General features: G+C 38.5%; 1 protein-coding gene across 5 annotated transcripts in view; it reads left to right on the top strand.

Annotated features, from left to right (window-relative positions):
- The window catches only part of GAL3ST3 (galactose-3-O-sulfotransferase 3), a 508,852-nt gene that overhangs the window by 219,172 nt on the left and 263,044 nt on the right, over positions 1-26,636 (top strand). For 3 of the 5 annotated variants that reach the window (XM_044075823.1, XM_044075825.1, XM_044075824.1), the window contains exons 2-3: positions 3,919-3,973; positions 4,151-4,721. In XM_044075823.1, the coding sequence (XP_043931758.1) occupies positions 4,628-4,721 (94 nt within the window). In that variant the 5' untranslated portion in view covers positions 3,919-3,973; positions 4,151-4,627. The remainder of the gene's footprint in view (positions 1-3,918; positions 3,974-4,150; positions 4,722-26,636) is intronic. The other 2 variants (XM_044075826.1, XM_044075827.1) reach the window with 1 other exon arrangement.

Genomic DNA, 26,636 nt, shown 5'->3' with positions numbered 1-26,636 from the left:
ACAGCACTAAAAACAATTCAAGTGCAGTGCAAGCTAGCACACTTGAGTGTGTAGCAGAATTAAAGCAAATACAGTTTAAATAAATGCAATTTATTCAAAATGTATTCTGAACTGAATTCAGTTGTTGTTTTTTTCAACTCTGAACAGTTAAAATGTGCCAAAAATATACTTATCAGCTGAGAAGTACACTCAGTCAGAACACAAGGAAATTTTTTTAAGTAAAGTGCATAGGGAGAAAGGAGGAGCAGAAGATAATTCAAGGTTAAGAACCTAAGTGTGCTGGCCTTCTCAAATGTTCTCTCTCTATTAGGTAGAATGAGCACTAGACTGGGAGGAGTGTCCCAAATCAAATTTATAGTAGGGGTGGGCAACTGCAAAGCCACCAACTATAACACCACCACAGGAATGGGGGGGGGGCAGTTTCAGAACAGATCAGAAAAAAACAATGCCAGCAAATGTATAAATATTTCAGTCAAACAAAAATTAAAACAGTGCAGAACTCTGAAAAGTTAAAGTTCCAAAAAAATATACTTATCAGTGCTATATTTCCAGATTGTTTAAGAGCACTCTTCAGTCAGAGCACAAGGAGATTCTAACAGTGGTATGCAGGAATTTATAAACAGGGACTCGTTTTAACTCAGCAAGCCTTGAAACAATCAGATAACACAAAAGCTGTTAGACCAGTTTTACCAACTTTAAGAACACCACAGGAATGGGGGGGGGGGGGACAGTTTCAGAACAGATCAGAAAACAGAAAACAATGCCAGACTGAAGTTAGAAAATAATGACAGACATTTGAGTTTCAGACTTAGTACCCTTCAGAAAATTCATGCTAATGCAAAACCTGTTATTCTATCAAATTTCCAAGTTTGTAAGAGCAATATTTAAAAACTGTCCCTACTTTTGGGCCTTTGTCCCACTTTTATTTATGGCTTTATCCAGGTTTCTTGGTCTAAGAGGTTGAGAGGTATGCTTGCAAGTTGTTTTATAGAACTTCAAAAATTGACACCTTAGCTTTTGCCTCTATGTAGTCAAAGAAAGTAATGCATTTAAAGCAAAGTATTTTGCATTTACTTACTAAACTGACAACGTAATCCACTTCTGTAAGCATGACAGTTAACACACTTCCTAACATATCAACACATTTAAGATAAAAGAATATGACTTTTGAAAGCTAGTACAGCATTTGAAATGCAGCTTTTACACAATGTTCTTGAAAACAACTTATTAACAGGAAAAATCTGTTACTCTAGGTCACTGCCAATTACGTCTTATCAATATCTGTTGTGTCACAAATGAAGAAATTGCCTTTCCTTCCAGCAGCAACATCTGATTTAATATTCTATGCTTCTCTCTCTTGAATAATTGTCACAGTACTTTTGCAATGCACTCCTGTTTATGTCAATGTAAACATAAAGCAGTGATATTGATCTGATGCAGACCTGTATGACTTGATTTTTAGCAGTATTGGTTGACAAAGAAAATACTTTTTGTCCTGCATTACGATCACATCTAAAATCCTACCTCCAAAGACTTGCCAAATGCCAATGGCACCCAGCCAATTACATAATGGTATCCCCTCCACTTTCTCTCCTGTAGTAATCAAGTTATTATTCTTTATTCATTTCTCTCTGATCTCTTAATTCTTCTTACTTGGCTCTCTTTCACTCACTGTTCATGATATATTTCACTATCTCACACCTTTAATGAGTTAAACTAAAATTGTAAAGAATATACAGTGAGGTATTAAATTATTAATCTTTAGGTTATGATCTCGCATATTATGTTACACTGAGTCTAACTGAAAACTCATGTTCTGTACATTCACATAATTTGCTTTACACATATGTCATAGCTACACTTTGACATCTCATGTTTTGTATATGAATTCACTGGCCTATTTTTATTTGTACTCCAACTTTAATCCCCCCAGGCTGGAACTGAAATTGATCATTTGATATTAGTGCTCTGTCCTGGTTAATAAATGTAAAATAAACACTTCACAGTCCAGAATTAATAGTTGATTTTAGCTTTTTAGATTTTGTTGGTTTCCTACACACACACACACACATATATATATATATATATATATATATATATATGAACAACAAAAGCTTCAGAAGAGCTTCAGTTTGTTATATGCACAGTCCCAAAATGGCAGTCATCTTCTTTTGTGCTCTGTTTTGAGTCCTCTAATAAGGAGTTAACTTTGTTGTGTGAATAACTAGCTGTTTCTAACTAATGCTTATGTTAAGGACTTAAGAGTCCTCATAATTGGTAGTGGTCTGAAGTTAAATATTATAATTTGCTTTAGAAGGTTTACCTTTAGATTCATAAATTCAGGATACCTTGAAATGTCACTGATTATAAAATGATTTATATAATATGATTAGTCAGTTAACATTTGCAGCTGTAATTTGCTCCACTGACTAGAAATAATATAGATGTCTTCTAGGAAAACTGGGTCTCTTGAGAGCAATTGATTAAGTTAAAGTTGCTCTTGGTTAGCTATTGTTTAGTCAGTGTTAATATATCAGCACACAAGTGCTTATATAATAATGAAGGTCTACCTGTCCAGGCTGAAAGACTAGGATATAACATTTAACAGCAATAGTATGGTCACAAGGATTAATAATAATTTTCTTAGTGCTGATAGACAAATTGTAAAAGTTTTTGCTTTTATCCAGAGGACAACTAGGGTCTGGAATGTATTTCCACTTTTCACTACAGTTGGCAGAGACTATGCATGCTTTTACGATAAAGTTGGATGCTTGGTTTGGAAGTGGAGGTTTCCCATCTGGAGATTTATTCAGGATACACTCTTCTTGATGCCTTTTGCCCTTGAATGTATTGTACCAGTACAATGTAGTATTTTATTGTATGAGCATGTTTTATACCAATTTTAATTGTTACAGTGTATTTTGTTCAATTCCTTCTTACTTGCTTACATTTACCATTGCAAGCTAGGCACAAACATTTTATTACTTCTGTTGTGAATGATTTTTCTGATCACTCTTATGGGCTTGGCCCTTTAGTCTACTGTTATGTAAATGAAGCTGCGCTTGATTAATGTGAACTGAATGAAGCTAATTGTTCTTGTAGCTCTTCATTAGTTATATTCATTAAATTTGTGTAGTTGTGTACCATATTTAAATATTATGGGCTAAATATTTTAGTCATTGAAAGAGTTGTGCAGCAAGTGGAATAGCTGTGAAGTCGCTGAATTTCATGGAGTTGTGTGTGTGTGTGTGTGTGTGTGTGTATATATATATATATATATATATATATATATATATATATATATATATATATATTCTGAGTTTTTTAACTGGGAACATGAAGACAGCAGTGTCCTTATAGCCTTTTGGCTCTATTACAGACAAGTAATCATAACAAGATAACCATTATGCTTTGGAGTATATGTGGTCACAAAGTAAGGATTAAAACATCTTACAGTGCTCTGGAGTAATGTGAAATAAAGCTGCAGAAATGATGCAGTGCTTGTTTGTGCACATTATTTTAAGTGCATCAGTTTGACATGTCATTGCTATATGTACTACAGTAGCAGATGCAATTTAAGCTTTTCAGCCATATTGAACAACTAATGAAAAGATATTGCTGATTGCATAGGATTGTACTATATGAGTAATGTAATCTTTCCTGTTTTATTGTTTTTATTTAGTTTTTGTGTTTAAGTATTTGTTTAGTAAAGAGGTTCTATACTGGTGCTGCTTGGCTGCTTCTTTATCTGTTTGTTTCAATGACTAAACAAATGATTTAGTGTCAGTAAACAAAAAAAGTTGTTAGCTTCTGTGTTTAAATATATAGGGGCCAGACCAATATGTTTATGGAGAAAATGTTGTCTGCATTTTTGTGTGTAGTCTAAACCAGCTAATGTTAAGCTTTATTTTTTAACAGGATTCATGGTGGACAGCTAATGTTGGGAACATCATCTCATGACACAAAACTTCAGGTATATTACTGCACAATACTAGTATAGTTTTCTGCTGTGTTCGAGTAGTGAATTTGGTTTATTTTCTGTAGAATACGTACTCCTAGACATAGTAATTGGTGCTGATATGCTTTTGATATATACTACATCAATTTATTTCCAAGAAACACGTTGCTATCTTTCTATTTTCTTTTTTAGCTTCCAGAGACAAAATAAACTCGATTACATCACACGTTCAGTCATTTTCTGATAGCTACTTCATTCATCACGATCAGGTATGCTAGGGAGCTGGAGCTGAAGCTTTCATGCAACAAGAATAAGGCAGAGAAAAACATTTTCAATAGTATGTCAGTCCATCAGTGGACACAAGACCATCAGTCACACACATACTGCATGTATACCAACTGGCAGTTGTGGGGATTGCCGTTTCATCTGTTGGCATGTCATAGGGTTATGGGAAACCATCTCAAGGTAACCCAGCAAAATTCCATTTGGACTCCACAGAAAAGAAACCTTATCTAGAAACCAGACCAAGCAACCACGTTCTGAGGTAGTTTTGCTAATTGCTACACAACTATGTCACCCATACTGTCTTAGTGAGCTGACACAGATGCTACACTTCACTTACTAAGTAAAATGATTGCTCAGATAATTTCTGCATTAATCTTGCACTGAATGAAACTAAAAGGACAAACAAGGATATTAAAAGGAATCCAAAGCTTATCTGAACAGTCCTTTGTTGGTTTGAGATTGATTATGCAGTTGCCTGGTAAGAGAATATTATTCTTTTTTATATTTTATTTTTTACCACTGTTTGAAGGAAGAAAGGGGATAGTTTATTATCAAGAAGATTTATCAAAGTGTTGTTTAAAATTTATTGATCTTTACTGATAAAAAGAGGTGCGACAGTGATAGTGAGATAAAGGAATTCTAGTGTTTGTGTGACATTTACAACTGGTGCTGTCACAGCAACAACTTTATTCTACTTAATTTAATATTTAGTTGCATATTGTTTGTGTGATTCTTTTCACTGAAGGAAGTTGATTTAAAATCTCTGTGAATTCTATGGTAACAGATTTTGATTATACTTTTCTTTTGAATTCTTGATTCATTTGCATCTAAAATGGATTCCTCAAATGAACATGCCATTAATGATTTGTTAAATCACAAGTATCTTGTACAGTGTACTATACACTATGCATATTTAAAGGCAGTAATTGCTTGCACTTGTGGTCTGTATTCCTCATGTCAAAAGTTAGATGATTTGCTTACCATTGCACTTGTGCAATTGTCACATCTTGAACTGTTACATTTATTAATGACTGGACTGAAGAGATAAATATTATCAGTAAAGATCACTCAGCCCCTATTGATAATAACCACTGACAACTTTGGAATTCTGGATATAAGTATTCAGCAATCTGAGGATTCTGAGCATAAAGAGGAAGATAAAAAAGGAAGAAGTTCACAACAAATAACAAAGAAGAAAAATAAACTGATTAATGCCTGTAAAGCAAAGATAACATACTGTCCTTTTTAGTTGTATTGTTATGTACATACTGTTAATATGTATTACAGAAAATAATTATATTTTTCTGTCAGAAAACCTTCAGTCTATGAAAAAGGCATAATGTTTCCAAATGTGAAGGTAGAACACAAGAGGCAAGGGGCAGGTGAAAAGTGAAATCAAAATTGAATGTGGAAGGATTAAAGAACATTATTGTAAGAAAAAAGAGAGGGAAGAAGGACAGAAGCTAACATCGTGGCCCAAGGTATGTATGTCCAAAGCCAGCTGGATGAGAATTGTGTGCTTGCAATTCTAATAAACAGTAAAAACAGTGATTGCTAAAACTAATGGTAATTAAGAGTATTCCTTTGAAACAATTGATAGATTATTACTAAATTAGAAGCCGAAGATTCTTCAAATCTGGTCAGTAAAGATACTCGTAATTCGGGATTCGGTTATTAGAGATACTGATACTTACATCTGCAGAGGAGATAATGAACATTGGATAGTGTTATGCTTGCCAGGAGCAATAATACAGGATGTGAAGAAAGGCCTTAGAATGCCTTAATGTAAGGAAGTACATATATGTTTTTATTCATGTCAGTACAAATGATCTCATCCACGAGGACTCTCTGACTGTTAATAAGGAACTTATAGCCTACGCAGATGACATAGCTTGTACAGGTGCTAGGCTATATTTTTCACAAATCACATATAGAAAGGAGAGTCAGGTCACTGTGAATGAAAATATTTTTTGGTAAATACCTAAATGGAAAGATGTACTGTTTTTAAACCTGGAAGTATGTAGAGTCTCTGCGCCTATTTTTTAGCATGCTTGTTAAGACAGGATGGCATGCACTTGTCAAGAATAGGGAAGATCATTTTTCCAGCAGATATTTTGCAATACTTGTTAATCACAAGGAAGGATTTTTGCTGGCTCAAAAATTTAACAATTCACAGATAATAATATTTGATGCATCTGTGATGGTTGTCACTGCTAGGAGCATTAATAATAATTTTTTACTGAAAAAATTGTTACATTCCTGTAAGATTGATGATATTGTTTGAGAAACATTGTTAAAAAAACAATGACTGGAAACCAATTCTGTCAGGGTATAATGTCTTCACTGCACCAGACATTCTAAGAAAAAGTCAGGTGGAGGTGTTATGATGGGGATTACAGATTGTTATAAGACCTGTAATTATTTCATGTTCAATGATAACACCAATACAGTAGATTGTATAACTGTGGCAGTAAAGAAAACCCTAGAAAATATAACAATTGTTGGAGTGTATAGACCACCAAAGTCAAGTTCTGATGACCTAGAGGAATTCATACATTTTTTGCATGAAATACAGGAGGGAATAATAATAATATTAGCTGGGGACTAAAATTTACCAGAAACCGACTGGAATAATATTAATTCTACAACATTAGTAAGAAAATTGTTTACAGCATATATTCAGGAACAACAATTGCTTCAGATTTTAAAAAAGACTACCACAGAACTGAACATACAAGACATTGTGTGTGCTTTGAAAGAAGTTACTCTTACTCTGTCAAGTTTTGCCCCCATATGTGCAGTAGTCATGGGGTTATAAACGTTAATTTTTTGCTAGATTATTCTGCCAAACTGAACAAATAAACAGAAGATTAATAGCAGGTTATATGAAAGCAAAAACATCACCACGTAAAACTAGTTGGAGTGATGTGTTCAGTGGAAAAACTGCAGAAGGAATGTGGAAAGTTTTGAAATAGAAATTGTTTGAATGCAAAATATAAAAATGATTAACATCAGGATCTAGGCAAACAGCATTAAAAGGATATAATTTCATAAGAAAAAGATACTTAAAGTGAGAGACAAATAGAAATGGAAAAGAGGTTGAACTACGACTTTGAAAACTGAAATAAACAAGCCGGACAGTCTAAATATAGTATGAGAGAAGATCAAAAAAATTTTGAAGAAAATGTATGTATATAAAGATGTAGAGTATAAAAGGAAACTATAAAAGACGTGTTGGGAGTAAAGATATACAAATTGATAAACTTTGTGTAGATTCTAAAATTTAGTTTCAGACACAACAGATTATATAGTTACAAAATCTTATGTGAAGCAGTTTGGCTCCACAAAGGGGTTGATAAATTGTCCATGTGATAGCCAGGTGACCTCAGGTACTGAAATCAGATTATACTGAAAAAGAACTATGCAAACAAGATCCAAACAAAGCATAGGGAGATGAGAGAATTAGTAATAATGCCCTGAGAACACTTCAGTATTAACTTACAGTACCATTATATGTTATTTACTAGGTTATATAAATATGGAGAGATTCCTCATGATAGGTTTAACCAAGTGCATGTCTCCAGTCTTTAAGGAAAATGGAAGAAAGACAAACCGAGTCATACAGACCCATATGTTTACTTTCATGTTGTGGAAGAATAATGAAGAAGGTTATAGTGGATAAATTATTGTCAGAAATGGAAAGTCTGGGACTTGAAACCATCTATCAGCATGCATATGTTGAAAATAGCTCTGTTACCACAATAACACGATGCTCTATAAATATAATTACAGCTTTGAATGAAGAATTCTGCTGTGATTTAATTTATATAAAATTAACTTCAGCATTTGATAGTCATACACAAAGCACTAATCAATTAATTAGAACAGCTAGGTATTGATGTACTCTTGATAAGCTGGATAGCAGCATGGCTTACAAATAGAACATGTCAAGTATCATACAGCAATTGGACAGGTGAAATTCAAGGTTACAGTCAGGATGTCCGAAAGGGCTCTATCCTAGGCCCATACTTGTTTATATTGTATCTTTCAAATCTATCTTTTTCATTTGAGGTGTTCTGCAGACTGTATGCAGATGACTTGAAAATGGGTAAACTGATTACATGTGCTACAGATTGGGCATGTCTGCAAAAGACCTTGATTAAATTGACAGTCTGGGCACAAAGGAATGATATGCTGATAAACACATCAAAAATCAAGCATATGAGAGGCATAAATTGAAAGGTGAATACTTAATACAGCACACAGAGATTGAAACTGTAGATTCATTTAAGGACCTGGGTGTATGGGTAGATGCAGCTTTGTGTTTTTCACATCATATCAGGTTGTATAAAAATATTTATAAAGTCTAGAAAATCAGAATGATGAAGTCATTCTTTGTTAGTTATATTAAACCCAAATTTGAGTATGGGATAACAATATGGAAACCTTACAAGAAAACAACCATGAGTAAACTGTGAACAGTACAGCAAAAATATACCAAGGGCATTCATGGATGTGAAAATTTAAGTTATTATGAAGATTAAACAGATTGTTTAATGAAATCTTGGAAAGTGAGAGGATGCCTGAGGAATGAAGAAAAAGTGTTTTGGTACCAATTTTTAATAATAAGGGTGATGTGCAGAGCTGTAGTAACTACAGAGGGATTAAATTGATCAGTCACAGCATGAAGTTATGGGAAAGAGTAGTGGAAGCAAGGATAAGAAGGGAGGTGATGATTACTGAGCAGCAGTTTGGTTTCATGCCAGGAAAGAGCACTACAGGTGTGATGTTTGCTCTGAGAGTGTTGATGGAGAAGTACAGAGAATGTCAGACGGAGTTGCATTGTGTTTTTGTAGACATAGAGAAAACATATGACAGGGTGCCTAGAGAGGAGTTGTGGTACTGTATGAGGAAGCCAGGAGTGTCAGAGAAGTATGTAAGAGTGGTACAGAATATGTACGAGGGTAGTGTGACAGCGGTGAGGGCTGCGGTGGGAGTGACGGATGCGTTTAAGGTGGAGGTGGGGTTACATCAAGGATCAGCTCTGAGACCTTTCTTATTTGCAATGGTGATGGACAGTTTGACAAACGAGATCAGACAGGAGTCCCCCGTGGACTATGATGTTTGCAGATGACATTGTGATCTGTAGTGAGAGTAGGGAACAGGTGGAGGAGACCCTGGAGAGATGGAGATATGCTCTAGAGAGAAGAGGAATGAAGGTCAGCAGGACTAAGACAGAATATATGTGTGTGAATGAGAGGAAGGAGGAATGGTGAGGATGCAAGGAGTAGATGTGGCGAAGGTGGATGACTTTAAATACTTGGGGTCAATAGTTCAGAGTAACGGTGAGTGTGGAAGAGAGGTGAAGAAGAGTGTACAGGCAGGATGGAGTGGGTGGAGAAGAGTGTCAGGAGTGATTTGTGACAGACGAGTACCTGTAAGAGTGAAAGGGAAGGTCTACAAGAGGGTAGCGAGACCAGCTATGTTATATGGGTTGGAGACAGTAGCACTGACAAAAAGGCAGGAGTTTGAGCTGGATGTGGCAGAGTTAAAGATGTTAAGATTTGCACTGGGTGTGACGAGGGTGGACAGGATTAGGAATAAGTATATTAGAGGGTCAGCCCAGGTTGGAAGGTTTGGAAACAAAGCCAGAGAGGCAAGATTACGTTGGTTTGGACATGTGCTGAGGAGGGATGCTGAGTATATTGGGAAAAAGATGCTAAGGATGAAGCTACCAGGTAACAGGAAAAGAGGAAGGCCTAAGATAAGGTTTATGGATGTGGTGAGAGAGGACATGCAGGTGGTTGGTGTGACAGAGCAAGATGCAGAGGACAGGAAGAAATGGAAACAGGTGATCCGCTGTGGCGACCCCTAACAGGAACAGCCGAAAGAAGAAGATGATGTTGATGAAGATTAAGCATATCTGAACTTGTACAATGACTCTTATAGATATTTAAGAGGAGACCTTATTCAGGTAAATAGGACATTCAGAGACAACTATCTCTGGGAATGTTTGGGATTATTAAAAAGTAGTAGAGAATCATCATATAACCTATGTAGAAGATTCTGTGGGAATGAGAAGTGCACTAATTGGTTCTCTGAGAGAGCAGCTGATGCATGGAACAGACTACCAAATTATATTAAAGCAAGCACTAGTTTAGATATTTCTAAGAACACCCTGGACACTTATGGGAACAACTGATCTGAGACAAAAGGGGCATTATTGCCAGTGCTGTAAATATTTGTATGTACAAATAAAGGTTTGTATATATTACAGTACAATTCCTGGATGAAACAAAGCACAGAGAATGTGACTGTTTTGAATGGTGTCCTATCAGCTGCATGATGGACAAATGCTTGAATGTTCATAACTGCATTAGTTGTTAATTCAAAGACACATAACAAATCATTTCTAACAAGAATTGATACATTAACATGGAAATTCAGATTTTATTTGGAGAAAATAGACTACCTAGAATATGAAATAAAAAAAAGAAAAGAAATTACAAAGTATAAGTTCAAATATAGCATATAACAAGGAAGTGCTACCATTTATAAACAATCTTCATACTTCTAAACAACAAGCATCCCTTATACATGCATAAGAAGATTCTAGCCTAATCTGCTTCTCAGACAATCTAGAACATTTAGAACAGATTACATAACGTGTCTGTAATTCCATTGCAAACTGGCTTTGTAACCACCAACTCCTTCTTAATCCAAAGAAAACCAAATTCCTTTTTTCCCCACAAATCCCTTTACCCATGAGAGAAATAACTTTAAGATCACATCCCTAAACAATATGCAAATTGAAGTAGTGCCCCATACACAACTGCTAGGGGTTACAATAGATGACAATCTCAAATATGATCTCCACATACAGGGCAATATTAAAAACAAAAGTCATACAAAACTGAATGCTATATAGAGCCCAAAAGTTCCTTACTGCATCCACTAGTCATTCTTGCCACTACGTACCTACTACTCTCTCTATTATATGGTTCTCCCATCTTGACTAACCTCCAGGCACATTAAAAATCTAAACTAGAACAGTGTTACAAAAAGGTAGCTAGATTTGCAGCTCGTGCAAGTCATAGAACACTTCACTGTTCTGCACTAAAACTCTTAATTGGCTAGAATTATCCCAACAACTAAATTGTACCCAACTTCTCTTAACACACACAATTTATATTTAATCTCACTTCCTGCCTAGCTAGAAGTACCAATTCTCTACCACAACCTCCCAAATCATCACCTTCAATATTCTGACAAAAAAGTACATCTATAAGCTGTACAAAAACTGCGGTCAAAATCTGTACTAACCCTGTGTAGAAAAAGTCTGGAATATAATCCATGCACTAAGCAGGGCAATACATAGCATTCATTTCTTTGAGCTGCAACTAAAAAACAATCCTCTCTGATTCTTGGCTTTGCACTTACTACCCTTATAGCTAAAATTTCCGTTCCTTCTCTAACACCTTTATCCATCTTCTCTCTCTCTTTTTCTTTTCCCTTGCTCTTAATCTTGCTTTAACTAATTATTTTTCCTGCCTACTATATCTACTCCACTAATTACCCCTAACAAATAGATTAGTCACTCTCCCCTCTCTTCCTTTCACTCTCCTTATCCACTGTTTGAATTTTCCACTCTGATATTTGTTTTATGAGGGAGTAATAAACTCTCACGCTTATAACATATTAACATTTTTCAGTGTAACAATATGTATCTTGTTTTCATTGTATGTGTATTATTTTACATGTTATATGTGTATTAATATTTGTATTAATCTATGTATTTACAGTATACTGTAATATGATGTCATTTTCTCCTATGCATAGCCGGCTTTAGGCACCAGCAAACCCTGTGGTCGCTGGAGGCCCCCGAGTCCTGGGGGCCCCCAACCACAGCAAGTTATCTTATCTTGATATTTTGTAACATGTCTGTCAAACCAAGAAAAGTTAGCACAGCAATCTTGTATGCTTAATAAACTGGGGGGGGGGGGGGCTAATAATAACTCTTATTTATATCTCCTTCAAAAGTCAAAGATCTTTAGTTATAGTTACAGTGTTTATGAAGTAGCAGGCTTCTCAATTCCATTAAATGTTTTACCATTGACATAATGCCCCTGGCTTAGTTAAACCTTGCTGGTGGACATCCTCTCCACTAAAACTAACAACATAGCTGTCTATAGGTATCTGAAAATACCTTTGGCTGCAGGGGGGCCCTTTAATCATCCCTGACTGTGTGGGGGCCCCTCAAAAGCTGCTGTTGGTTGGGGAAAAATTAGGAGAAAAAAATGTAATTATTTTTTGCTTGTACTGTTTAATCTGAACAGGGCTGTGATATGACCCTGTTAGGATAAAGATGAGAATAAACATGAACAAGGTTAGAACTAGAGAGAGATCAGCAGCCCAGGGTGACTAATCTCAGTGCACACCATAGAGTTTCAGAAGAGCTAATGCTTCTGATCTTCAGGGATGGTTTCTCTTGCAGGGAGTTTAATAAATGCTGCCAGAACACCAGATACTGTAACTCTCAAGGGCATTGCTGAAGAATTCTGCTCGGTGCCAAAAATAATAGCAGAATAAAGGCTCAAATGAGGATCACATTTTAAATGTTGCTCTAATTCACTTACAAAAGTTACTAGAATAGCACATTTTGCATCAACATGCATTTTTGGACAATAAGAAGTATAAAACTATGATGCCTGGATTTACTGACTGTAATCTTAAATGATTTGTCTTCAAATAAAACTTTTTATTTTTATGTATTTATTATTTTGAAGGACAGAGCAAAATTATGAGGCAAAATCAAGGAATATCTGTGAAATCAGGGACAGTGACAAGTAGTCATTAACTCCTCCATGAGATAAAGGGACTTACTCCTGCTGCCTGATGACTGCTAAACAGCAGTCACTGATCTGGTGTGGCAGTACCAGTGTTGCACAATGTATTGGTATTTGCTGAAATAAGTACACAACTAGTGTTGATGTGACTTATGAATGAGTGTGTATAAAAAAATATCACTGATTTGTAGCAATGCACATATCCAATAATGCCGGGACACACACATTTTTCTTTTGGGTATCAGTAAAAAATGCAGCTAACAAGTAATTATATTTTAAAAGTAAGGCATAAAATATATCACAGAACATTCAGACACTTAGATCTTCTAAGAATCTGGTGCCCCCCCCCCCCCACTCCCCAGACTGTATAAATGGATACAGGGGGTCCCTCATTCATCCTTGTCTGTGTGGGGGTCCCACAATAGCTGTTTCTGGTTGGGCAAAAATGAGGAGATAAAAATGATAATTTACTCTTTCACCTTAACAGGGCTGTGATATGACCTTGTTAGGATAAAACTGATAATGGCCTCTGCTATCAACCACACCCACTTTCCTCACAATCACACATCTGGCATGTATACAGGTGGCTGCCTTTGGGGGTTAAGGTTGAGAAGTGAGGAGGCATGCTATGTATATGTATTGCAGCAATCACTTCAAATACATAACTGTGGCCATTGAACCTTTGCTTTCATCCCAATCTAACACCAGAGGGATGCATAGGCAGTGACTGTCTTTTTGGGGGGATTAGGGAGGCAGTCAGTATTCCAAGACAGGATCTATGTATCCTCACAACAAACTGGATTGTTAGTTTATTGTAAGCTACAATTTTGTCAGCTTTGAACATTAAGCCTTGGGCATAACTTAATGTCTTCATTGAAAAAAAAAAGTAAGACTGCAATTCTTTTTCTTACTCATGAATTTTGTTTAGGTTACTGTTTTATTAAAAGATTGGGAAATGCTTTAAAATGCATTCTAGAGCATCTATAACCCCTATGGCTTCTGGGGCATTGGCTTAATTGAGTTATTTCCTAAATGGTTCTTACTGTGCTGTCTTGGTCAGGAAAGGTATGTTGAAAGAATGCAATGAAAACTAAAGCTGAACAGCAACACTGAATTTCTTTCTTTAATCATCATTTTTGTTCAAGCCATCACTGGATGAAAAGGTTGTGCAAAAAGAAAAAAAAGACCTAAAAGCACTTCAGAGCATATATAAAGTCATGGCTTCTTGAAAAAGCTGAAGAGAAAAGTAAAATATGAGAAATAGAAGAAAAAAGTAACTTGCATGGTGTGGGGAACCCAAGATGGGGAGAAGCAGAGGGGAGCACTGGAGGATGTATGCGTGTTTGGGGGGGGGGGGGGGCTAAAGCAGTAGGCAGTGCCCTAGCACACCATTTCACCTAACTTCAGCCATGTACATAGAGTCATTATAATGTATCATTGTTACATCTAAATGCCAATAACTGTGAATGTCCCTTTGTGAGATGGGCCAACATACTGCGGTACATAGAATTGTTGTAATGTAAGAGCATTGTAGCTACAGGTCAGTCTGTGTGTTGTTGTGTCTTTTGGCTTTTCCCGGTTAGGGGTCGCCACAGTGGAACTCGGGTCCGCTAATGATTGGCAGTAGATTTTTACGTGCCGAGTTGCCGGCCCTGACGCACAACCTTCAACGAAGGTATGCCCATTCATGCATGTCTCCACACAGAAGACGCTCTAGCTACTACTCCTAAAAGTTTGCAGCATGAGCTAAAATGATGGATAGGAAGTCTGTCAGTGATAGGGTGATACTTAGACAGGAAGTGCTCAGGGGTTCCCACAACTTGACATTTGTTGGAGCCCCCAAAATGCTAACACCGGCCCTCCTCCTATGTATATGTATTTTCCGTTCTTTTACTTGTGGAGTTTTCTCCCTGGGCCTCCATTGAAAACAGATGCAATTACCCATTCAGACTTTCCCGGTAAACAAATGTCAATAAAAAATAAAGTTAGAAGCAGGAACTTAGACCTGCAGTTTGAAGCTGCAGAGTATATCTTAAAAACTTGAGAATAATCACAGCCTTTAAGAAATTTTGTACAACAGACAGTTTTTCTGGTTCAGCCAAGCATGATATAGTGTCCCAATTAAATCTGAATGTTATGCACAGCACTGAAAAAAAATATTCAAATTTTATCAATAAATCTTGAATGGTAATTGCCTGTTTCAACCATAATAGGTAGGAGCACCAATTAGATAGCAAACTAGTCTGTCACAAGCTTTCCATGCAGCAGACTGACCATCAAGATATTCAGTCAAATTCCACTTGATATTTTCAACAACAAAAAAAAAATAGTTGCTGAAATAAGAAAAACTGTTGTGGCTGAAAATCATTAGAAAGTACAGTTATGTAAGTAAACCTGCCATAACAGTAGATGTTCGAATGATCACTGCTGCAATAGTCTTAGCTATATAGGTTAAATCCTGCCAAAGATATAACAGCCAGACAGCTTCCAAAGCTTCAGGGCACCTTCTGTGTGCTCAAACAATCAGCTCAAGCTGAGCAGACTAAAAAGCAGTTTTGGGTATCAAGCCCTTCAGTGCTTTCATGCCAACAGAGACAGGGAGCCAGAGCCCTGAAAGTACAATGCTAGGAACAAAAAATAAATGTCCACACAGTGGTATAAATGACACACCAAAAACAAGGGGGATAGAGGGAGGGAGCAGCTATTGCAGCAGTGTTCATTCAAACATCTACTGTAATGGCAAGTGTACTTACACAACTCTAACAAATACAATAGGGGAGTACACTATCAAAATGACTCAGAACCAAAAATGACAGTGCAAAAAAGCAGAACTGGAGAGTTCAGTGGCAAAATATTTTATTAAAATTAATACAACACTCATGCTAGATAAAACAAGGTCCATTTTAAGTGCTTTTGACTCGCGCAGGAGCCTTCTTCAGAATAGCACCTTCTTGACATCCACTTAATTTTATTATTTCTCTTCATAACATTTTTAAAGGGACTACACAATTCAATGTGAGTTGTACCTTAGATAAGAAACAACACTACCTTATTTAAAAAATCATAAAAATATAACAATACTTATAAATGTTAATCATCACTAACTTATTATTAAAACTAATCTTCAGAGTTCATTAAGATAAATTTCAATCTCAAGTACCTTTTATGGCTGACAAAGTTTGCAGATGACTGCAAACTGGGCGCCGTAGTTGAAAACACATCCGACACAGATATCCTTCAGAAGGGTCTCACAGAAACGGACAACTGGTGCCAGAGCCATGGCCTAAAGTTAAATGCCAAGAAATGCATAGTCATACCCTTCGGGAAAAATAAGGTTACCCCTAGCTACCATATAGGTGGCAATCCCCTGAACACAGAAGAAGTTATTAGGGACCTGGGAACCCAGGTTGACAGTAGCCTTTCATTCGACACTCATATTGCTAAAGTAGTTAGGAAGACCTTCTACATTGCCCACCTTATCATGAAGGGATTCACATCTAGATCAAGGGAAGTCATAGTCTCCCTATACTCATCACTCATCACTCATCAGACCAATGATCGAGTACAATGCCCCATTCGGAATGTATCTGACCCGACACTTGCAGCAGCTGGAGAGGCCACAAAAGTTCCTCACCAAAAGGATAAAGGGTCTCAAAAATCAGTCTTATGCTGCCCGACTGAAAGAACTCCAGTTATATTCAGTTGCTTACCGCTTGCTCAGAGGTGACCTATGCCTGACATACAAGGCCATGTCAAACCCAGATTTGATGAACATGCTTCATCTCAAAAAATCTAGATCCCTCAGAGCCACAAGGGCGGGAGACTTAAACCTCAACACGGTTATTAATAGGACATGCTGGAGGGATAGATTCATCACCCAAAGACTCCCTATGCTGTGGAACAAAATCCCGGTTTATGTGAGGCAGAGCACCTCGCTGGCCTTGTTCAAGAGGAATCTTGACCAATGGATGGGAGATTGCAGATACACCCCAGGGGTTACCTCAGTGTCACTGCTCGACAGAGGCACAGCAAAATAATGGGCATAGTTTCTCCAAACTAAAGGGGTGGCGTAAGCCAAAAAACTATGGGCTAGGCTTATAAATGCCCTCGGGCAGATAGCCTAGTATGAACCTATGAACCTATGAACCTATGAACCTTTGAAATGCTCTAAAATGCAACCATAATAATCAGTTCATTATAATAATCACACTGGTGATGCAAACTACATGAATGCTTAATGTAAAGTACATTAATATAAAAAATAATTAAAAAATTATAAAGTACTTTTTAAAAAAAAAATTCAATACTTAAAAATATGTTTTAAAAACAGATGCTGTTCAGCTTTGGAGTTCTTTCAGCATTCAATCTTAACTGCTAGAGTAGTCCTACCCCCCTCCCTGGGCTCAATGATCCCAAAGGTGAATTTTTTTTATATTCATTCCAACACTCTACAAGCTTTCGTCCCTAAGATGTTGCATAGTCTGTTTTCTTCCCTTGCGATTTACTTGGAGAACCAGTGACTTAAACTATTGGCTAAAGATATGATGGAAGGATCTTCCTGACCAGACATTCAACCATCTGTGAAGAAAAAGAATAAGAGAGCTTGTTCTGATTCTTAGACTGTCCTGCTTCCATCGCACATCTCTCTTGAGGCTGGTGAAAGTTTGTTGGATCGTTCGGTTTCTTTTTCAGATTCAGAATAATGGTAAGCACCCCTAAGCCAGTAAATCCAGAACAGCCACAGCAACAAGAAAAATCAAAAAAATGATTTGTCCACAACCACAGGCAGGATAAAACAATTTAAATTGTTTTATCCTGCCTGGCATTCCGGACACTTCATTTTTTGGATCTTTCTCAGATTCCTCTGCCACGACTGCTTTGGAAGCCGGCATGGATACGACTCCACACACATCCATGGAGGTATTGCAGACATCTGCTTCAAATGTATGGGGGGAACTGCAGGTGGTTATTAATGAAGGGCCTAGGGGTGTTCCTCAGATATTAGTAAGAGAAGAGGTTCTGACTACAATTATACAGTGTCATCAGGGGTTTGAGTCTCCTAACTTTTTCAGGGCTGATGTCCCACTTAAAAAGAAGCAGAAAACTAAACATATTTTGCCTTCTCCAAAAGATCCTCTGAGTGAATGGCAGAACTGCACTCAAGAGCTGTTTAATGCCTTTATGGCTCTTAAGCCTCCAGCAGTAGTTTCTGTTCCTGCTCCTCCTTGGCCTTCTACCCCTTTCAAGAGGACCAGGGAGCAGGATTTCTCAGATGAGGGTGCTGCTGATTCCAGTAAAGAATCTCTGAAATATTCCTGTCAGATTTTTTTCACCACTGGACTATGGTTCTGAAGTAGAAGAGTCTATCAGTCCTGACTCTCCTTTTGAGAAGATTTTGTTTGATGACACTATTTCCAGAATTATGGCATTTTTCATATGGGACTGTGCTCAGGTGTTTGATGTTCAGAAGAGGTATTATGAGCTTCTACAAATGGAGTCTCCTAGACTCTCTGCTGTTTCTCCTGTTCTTGCTGCCTTGCTGGATGCTTTTTCCAGTTCTTCTCAGGCTCCTGATTCCCAAACCCCTGCTCCCAAAAAAGTGATAGGTTTTATAAAGTGCCTGATGACTGCAAGTTTCTTTATAAGTATCCCTCTGCTGACCCTTCTGTGGTGTCAGTTGCTTCATATAAGCCCTCCAAATTGTTGCCTTCCACTAAGTTGCTCTCCTCTGACAAGGATAGCAGAACCATGGAAAGGCTAGGTAAGAAGGTGTATACTTCTGTTACCCCAGCCTTTAGAACTGTTAACTCTCAGACACGCATGACCAGATATGTTTTGGCTCTTCTCTCTCAAGCCTGTCAGGCTATTTCAGATCTCCCTGAGTCTGAGGGGAAAGCTTCTGCTCTAGCGTTGATAGGGATATCCTTCCAATTAACTCACCATTCCATTAAATGCAGCTGTGACACAGCTGATGATTCGTCTAGGGCTTCTGCTTTTGGATCTGTTTTGAGGAGGTATTCCTGGCTCAGACTTCAGCCTTTGCCTGATGATATCAAGGCTGAACTGATGGATGCTCCTCTGGATAATAAGCACTTGCTTGGGGCTGCTGCTGTGGAGTTAAGTCCCTGCAAGTAAAATGGCGAGGCCTTACAGGAGTTGTAGCATATTTTTGTTTCCCCCATACCCAGGTTTCTGAGGAATTATCCTAACAAGCCTTCCTTTGTCCATAGACAGTCTCACCCAACTCCCAAATGTAAAAAAGGTGTTAGAAAGGTTTCCCCTGCTAAGGCTACCCAAACTCCTCCTATTCAGAAGCATCCTTTTCCTGACAAACCAGGTGCTATCTGACTATCCTTGCCCTGTTCTTCTCAGTCACATCCTCTTCCTCTGCTTCTTTCTCTGTCCCTTCCTTTTTGGTTAAAAGTCACCCAGGACCCCCTGAGTTCTTTCCGTCATTTGCCAAGGTTATTATATGGTCTGGAACCCCCCCTTTTTTGGGCATTCCTCAGCCTCCTCAGGAACAACTGCCCTTTTTTCCAGAGGTGCTTTAGGGCCTTTTGGCTCAAGAAGCAATTCAAGAAGTTCCAACTCCTCAGAGGGGGAAGGGGTTTTATTCTAGAATGTGTTTGGTCTCCAAGAAAGAAGGCACCTGTCCCGGAGACCCATTCTGGATTGTTCTCAGCTAAACACCTTTTTGAAGGTCCCTTCATTTTGGATGCTGTCCCATCAAACCCTGTTTCCTCTACTGCTTCCTCAGGCTTTTCTAGTTTCTTTAGATCTCAAGGATACTTATCGGCACATTCCTATTCATCCCATTTTTCAGGAAAGTTTTGTGGTTCTCTGTTGCTTCCTGGCATTTTCAGTTCTCTGCTTTGTCATTTGGCCTCTCTACTGCCTCAAGGGTCTTCACCAAATGCCTTGCTCCTGTGATTGCTTTCTCAAAATTAAAGGGGATACAAGTCTTTTCTTACCTGGACAACCTTCTTATTCAGGCCTTCTCTCCAGAGATTTTACATCAGTATCTACACTTTGCTATTTCTGTTCTGAAAATCCTGGGGTTTACTGTAAACTTCCAAAAGTCATTCCTGACTCTTCCTCAAGATCATGTATTTTGAGGGTGCAGGCTCCAGACTGTTCCGGTGCTGGCTTCCCTGCCTCCTCCCAAGGTTGGGTTTTAACTCTAATTGCTTTCTTTCAATCCCTTCTTCCTCTGGCCTCGGTTACAGCCAGAGAATTTCTGAAGGCTCTGGGTTACATGGCTTCCACCATTCCTATGCTTCCTCTAGCCAAGCTCCACATGAGAAAGCTCCAGTAGTTTCTAAAGTCAGTTTGGCTTCAACATTCTCATCCTTTAGACTTTCTATTCCCTCTTCTTCCATGCCTCAAGCTGGAACTTTAGTGGTGGATTCATCAGTTGTTCCTTAACCCAGGGCTTCATTTTCAACCTCCAGTCCCCTCTCAGGATCTTTTCACAGATGCCTCAGACTTGGGATAGGGAGTCTCCTTCGGCCTTCTAAAGGTACAGGGCCTTAGTTCTCTTCAACAAAAGAAAGGCAATGTCACTGTCAAAGAGATGAGAGGTCTTCTGCTAGCTCTTCAGGATTTTCATTCTCTTTACCTTCCAGGGCCCCTCAAGATTCTCTCAGACAATACCACAGTAATGTGGTATGTCAACAAGCAAGGGAGGACAAGTTCTCGTCTCCTATGCAGATTAGTCCTTCAGGTTTTAGAGCTAGCTATCCAGTATCAGGTGACCATTCAGGCAGTTTAGATTCCCTCAGATCAGAACATAGTGTCAGATTTTTTCAGCAGGTCCATTACACATTCCCATGAGTGGACACTTCATAGGGAATGTGTTTCCAGATATTCCATCTGAACACGCAGTTTCCTCTATTTTGTACCAGAGTCCCATGCCCTCTTGCTTGGAAGGTGGGCAGCCTCTCTTTTTCTTGAAAGGGGATGTTTCTTTATACCTTCCTTCACCTTCCTCTCATTCTGAAGGTAATGTCCAAGATAAAACAGGATGCTCACAAAATCTTGTTGGTGACTCCCTTTTTGCCAAGACAGCATTGGTTCCTTCATCTTCTGCATTTAGCCAAGGGCAGTCACCACAAGTTACCTCACAGGGTAGACCTACTTACACAAAACAAGGAATCTCTCATCCATCTCCATCTGTCCACTCTTCAGCTAACACTGTGGGTGATAGGATTTTGATTCCTCATAGACATCTATTTTCTGAGGACATGCTCAGGGTTCTTGCAGGAGTCCAGGAAACCCACTACTAGGAAATCCTACTTATCCAAATGGAAGAGGTTTTAAGTTTGATGTCTTTGTAATAATTTGGATCCATTTAGGATGGATGTACCTTTGGTTCTCTTATTTGTGTGAATTGCTCAATGCCGGCTTGGCCTATTCTTCTGTTAAGGCCCACCTATCAGCTATCTCTGCTTGTCTGCCTCTAAATCCCCCATTAGCCTGTAGATTTGAGGTCAAACAGTTTCTTAAAGGCATCCTTCACATTAGGCTTCCCAGGAAGCCTGTCCCTCCTTCCTGGAACCTTAATTTTGTTTTAGAAGAATTGACTCAGGCTCCTTTTGAGCCTGCGGTTTCAGCTTCCTTACATTATTGTTGATGGAAGACTGTTCTTTTGTCCCTTACTTCTGCCAGATGGGTGTCTGAGCTGCAGGCCCATATAGCTATTCCTCCTCTTTTGGTATTCCATAAGGACAGAGTGTCCCTTCATACTAATCCTTCTTTTACGCCCAAGGTAGTTAATTAGTTGTCTCTTGATCAGTTTATTCATTTGCCCACTTTTTTCCCTTCTCTGCAATCTGCTAATGAGGTTTTGCATGCGTTGGATTTGCATAGACAACTCAGATATTATTTGGATAAGACTAAAGCTTTTCATAAATCTGAACAGCTTTTTGTTTCTTTTCATCCTAGGTCTTAGGTTTGAGTGTTTTCAAGCAAACTGTTTCTTCAATTTCTAAAGCCATTTCTTTGTGATACTGTTTTCATAGGAAGAGCCTTCTTTCCTCTGTTAAGTCTTATTCAGCTAGGGCTGTGGCTTTCTTCTGGTGCTTTTTTCAAAGGTTTGGATACTAATTATATTCTTGAGGCAGCTACATGGACTTCTGTGCATACCTTTACCAAGCACTATAAGTTGGATGTGATTTCTAGGGCCAGAGTCGGTTTTGCCATGGCCATTGTCCATGGCTTGCTAGAGGGCTCTGCTGACCCTTCCTCCCCCCAGCTGTCTTCTGAGCTGTTGCACTCTCTCTGTTGTAACGAATACTGCAACAGTGACATGAAAGAACATAGCACAGTTGTGTAATATCTTACCATAACAATAGATGTCCTTCTCTTCACTGTTGCAGTATTCACTCCCTACCTCCTCTCCCTGGTCCCTGGTCCTTCTTCCTTCTGTATGGGCTTGCTACCTACAAGTATCCTTGGACTGTCGTTCCTACTGGGGCGTTTCAGTTCTATGGTATGGATGGTAAATCTGGACATCACCTTTATGCCCTACACCATGCGTACCCATTACAACCTAAAGGCTTTGGTATATAGGCCAGACATCATGCTGCCCTTGGCAGGGGATCCCTATTGCAAGAATACTGCAATAGTGAAGAGAGGGGCATCTGCTGTTATGGTAAGATTTTACACAACTGTTTTTTCTCAAAGAAGCCCTGTCTCTGTGGAAAATGAGATGGGGATGACTCACTGTAAGAGCTTGCAACTCCAATACCCTTCTCATAGACATCAGAGCTGTCAGTAAAACTGTTTTCCATGTTAAGGACCTCAAGTCAGCCAGGTTAGCTGGTTAAAATGGAGCAAGTGTTCACTACTCTAATATAAAAATTAAGATCTCAAGGAGGGGTCACCAGTTTTCTTGGAGGCTTCTTATGCAAACCAGTTCCAAAAACATTGCAACATTAGAATGCATTTGAAAGTGGAGGATCCATGGGCAGACATGCCAAAATGAATGATAAATGAACCTTAATGGAGAAGTAAGAAAGGCCATAGGATAGTAACTCACATAAATACTGTAAAACTGAGGAACAACTTGCCCTAAATGGGTGCAGGTTTTGTTGTTGGCACCCACTGGAAAATCTTTTCCATTTACTAATAAGATTTTCTAGTAGCAGGTTTTCTTGCTGCATGTTTTCAGTAAACAGGTGCCTAAAGGAAATTAAGACCATCTCATCCAGGCATTCAGCTAAAGTTGATTACGGTTGAAGTGCATCAAGCACACTTGATCTTGTGTGAACAGATCCACTCTGTGAGGAAGCTTGTGGTAATTGCCCCTGGCCATTTCTTAAAGAAGGGAGATCCACTGTTGCCTGGGCTAGGAAGGAGTCATGACAATGAACCTGGGGAAATTCTTCTGAATCTTCATAAGTACCTTGGATATCAGTGGAATGGGTGAAAATTATACATGAACATTCCTCTCCAAGGAGAAGAAAAGGGATCTGTCTTCCAGGCATTCTTGCATGGAGTCCTGGAGCAGAATCTTGTTTAGAGAGGAAACAAACAGATCTACATGAGGAACTCCCCATGGATAAATGAAATCTTGGAAGACACCCAGCCTAGTTCCCATTTTGAGAATCTGTCTTGTCCTGCTCAGCTTGTCTGACACACAACTTTGCTCTGACAGAATGAAGGATGCCTGTAGTGAGATTGTGCTGTAAAGCTGTATCCCAAGCTAACATCACTAGTCTGCAAAGGGGATAAGACCTGACTCCCTTGCTTGTTGATGTGCTACATGAATGATGTATTGTCTATAACAACTTGTAGAGGTCCATGGGACCAAAGATGATTCAGAAAGTTGAGTGCCATGATCAGGGCAGGCATTTTGTATATTTATTTGCTTCCATCAATCCTTGGTGTCCCACACACCTTGCACTCTTATCTCTCCTGAAACTGCTTCCCAAGCAAAGTCTGAGGTGTCTGTGGTGACTGACTGCTTGGGAACAGGAAAAGGGGAGACCTAGATTTAGGGATATCTATTGTCTCCACCAAGTGATTTCTCATTTGACCAGCCCCATCACAGGGATTTGAAAAGATAAGATGTTGATGCTGACACGAGAAAGACTTCATATACCATAAGGGTAGCATGAGAATCATAGATGCCATGAGGGCCAAAATCCTGAGGCATTCCATAGCAGTGACCAAAATCTGAGTGGAAAACCTTAGAAATAGATTTAGATATAGATCTATTTTTTTCCTGTGAAAGAAAAGCTTTTTGAGCTGAACAGTCTAACTGTAAACCCAGGAAAACAATCCTGTGAGAAGAAGTCAAAGACTTTTGAATGTTTTCTTGGTATCCCAATTTGTGTAAGAGATCTCTCTTTTCCAAAGTGAGAGATTCCTGATACTTTGAAAAAAAGAGTCTGAAAAGATAATCAAGTCATCTGAGTACAAAAAGATGGGGATAGCCTATTGTCTGCAATAGGCTATAACTGGAGCAAGACACTTTGTGAACACACTTGGTCAGTGGATAGCTTAGAAGGTAAGCCAGAGAACTGATAACGTGATCCAGACACAGAAAGCCTTAACACCTGAAGTCTTTATGAGTAGAGGTGTGATGATAAGCATCTTTTAAATCTAATGTTACCAGGAAACTTGAATGAAGAAGACAATGTAACAGGTTGTTAAGTGATCATTTTGAATATGGGCGCTGTCACAAATATGTTTAGGAAAGAAAGATCCAGAACTGGTCTCCAAGCATTTCCTTTTTTTGGCACTAAAAAACATCCTTGAGTAAAAAAACTTTCCCGATCTGAGTTGGAGGAACTGGATCTATTATTTCGTGGACAGCATGTGTTGAAGTACAGCAGGGAATAAGAGTCTGGTATGGTGGATGAAGAATTACCCCCTGAAAAGAAAAGATTTCCTTCTACTGCCATCTGTCACCTTCATTAATGATATTCATAACCCATTTTTCTGTTTCCAAGGGAGGGGGGGGGGTGGAGATTCAGGCTTTCTGGAAGGGAAAAGACTGACTTGTTGGACTGTCCTTGGCTTTGAGTGATTCTTGAATTCTTTTTGGAATCCCCCGCCATTTCTTTTTAAACATTAGTTTTACCACCATTTTATTGATACTGTTTATTATGTTTTTTGCCATAAATGGGTGAGGGGTTAAAGAATCACTAAGACGATTTGGAAAAGAAGGTCTGGAAAATCATAGATTCCCTGTATCATCTTACCCCTTTCATCACACTTTTTGATAATCTCTACAGTAGAGTAAGTAACAACTAAATCTCTGTCTAAAGGAGAATTTAAAATCTAATTTTTTCACATCATCTGGAAGATTCTGAGAACACAGCCAGGCAAACCACATCAAAACAGTACCAGTGGTTGTAGCCCTTGAAGAGTCACACACACTCTCACTCACTCACTCACTGTAAACAATGAGTTGTGACTTATACAATGTAAGAAACTAACTTATTTAAAGCAGATTTTTCCTCACAAGAAGAAACTGATGACAAAACATTCCTAACACTTCCACAAGTAGTCAGAATAAAACTTAACATATGAGACTGACAACTAAAAAAATTTTGAAAATCAAAGTTGCAGAAGCACACACTTTTAACCCATTCTTATAAATAATCTCCAATCCTTTTCAGAAAGAGAAGGATTGGAATTAACTAAATGTTTAGCAACAGTAAGATTAACTAAAGCTATAGTTGCTAGGTCAGGTTTGGCATGACTGTATAAAACTGAAAAGACTGTGGAACGTTATACATTATATCTACCTTTTTTGGGACATCAGGCTGTCAAGAAAATTGCAGGCAGTGGCACACACAAACTCCAGAGCTGACAGAACTGGAGGAATGGGTGAAGGTTCTGGAAATTCCTTTTGTAACAGCTCTATTTTCTGAGGGACTGAGAAACCTAGCATTTTCTTCATGAAAACACTGTCACATTCTGGAAGTAGTCTCAGAGAAAGGAGAAATCCCCCACAGGGAGAATGATAAACTGAGTTCTCCTCTAAGTCTGACTCAGAAATCTGAGGAGAAAACTCTGTATCTGTCCTGTTATCCTCCTGTCCAGATTCAAAATCTTGAATCTCTTCAGGAAAAAAGGTATCCCTCATTTTTTTACTAGAAACCACCTTTATAAGAAGTATTAATAGCCTGAATTAAACCCTGAGCCAGACCCAGTAAACTACACCTCACATTTGAGGAGAAGTAGACACATGTTTAGTTTTCAGCTTCTTTTTGACAGGAAAAATGGGGCCAGCAGTGTTATAATGGCAACAGCACATTCTCCGGGATGGGCAGAGCATTCTGACTAAACAGGGAAGCCTTCCCTCCTCCCTCTCCTAGGACCAACAAGAGGGGCTCTCCCTTCCCCACTTTGAGGTCCCCAACAGCTGCAGAGGATGTGACTTAACCCAAGTTCATACTTGCTCTAGGTGCTACACCCAGAGGGGTCTGAAGTAAAAAATGAGTGTTGTGAGGAACCAGCTTTGGCTACAACAGAGTCACCACCTGTGGCTGAGGCAAATTGTTAGCCTGTTGTGGTGGCAAAGGCTATTATTT

Source organism: Protopterus annectens, chromosome 6.part1 (assembly GCF_019279795.1).
Source record: "Protopterus annectens isolate FY-2018-M chromosome 6.part1, PAN1.0, whole genome shotgun sequence".
Classification (NCBI taxonomy): Eukaryota; Metazoa; Chordata; order Ceratodontiformes; family Protopteridae; genus Protopterus; species Protopterus annectens.
This window is presented reverse-complemented; position numbering and strand designations above follow the sequence as displayed.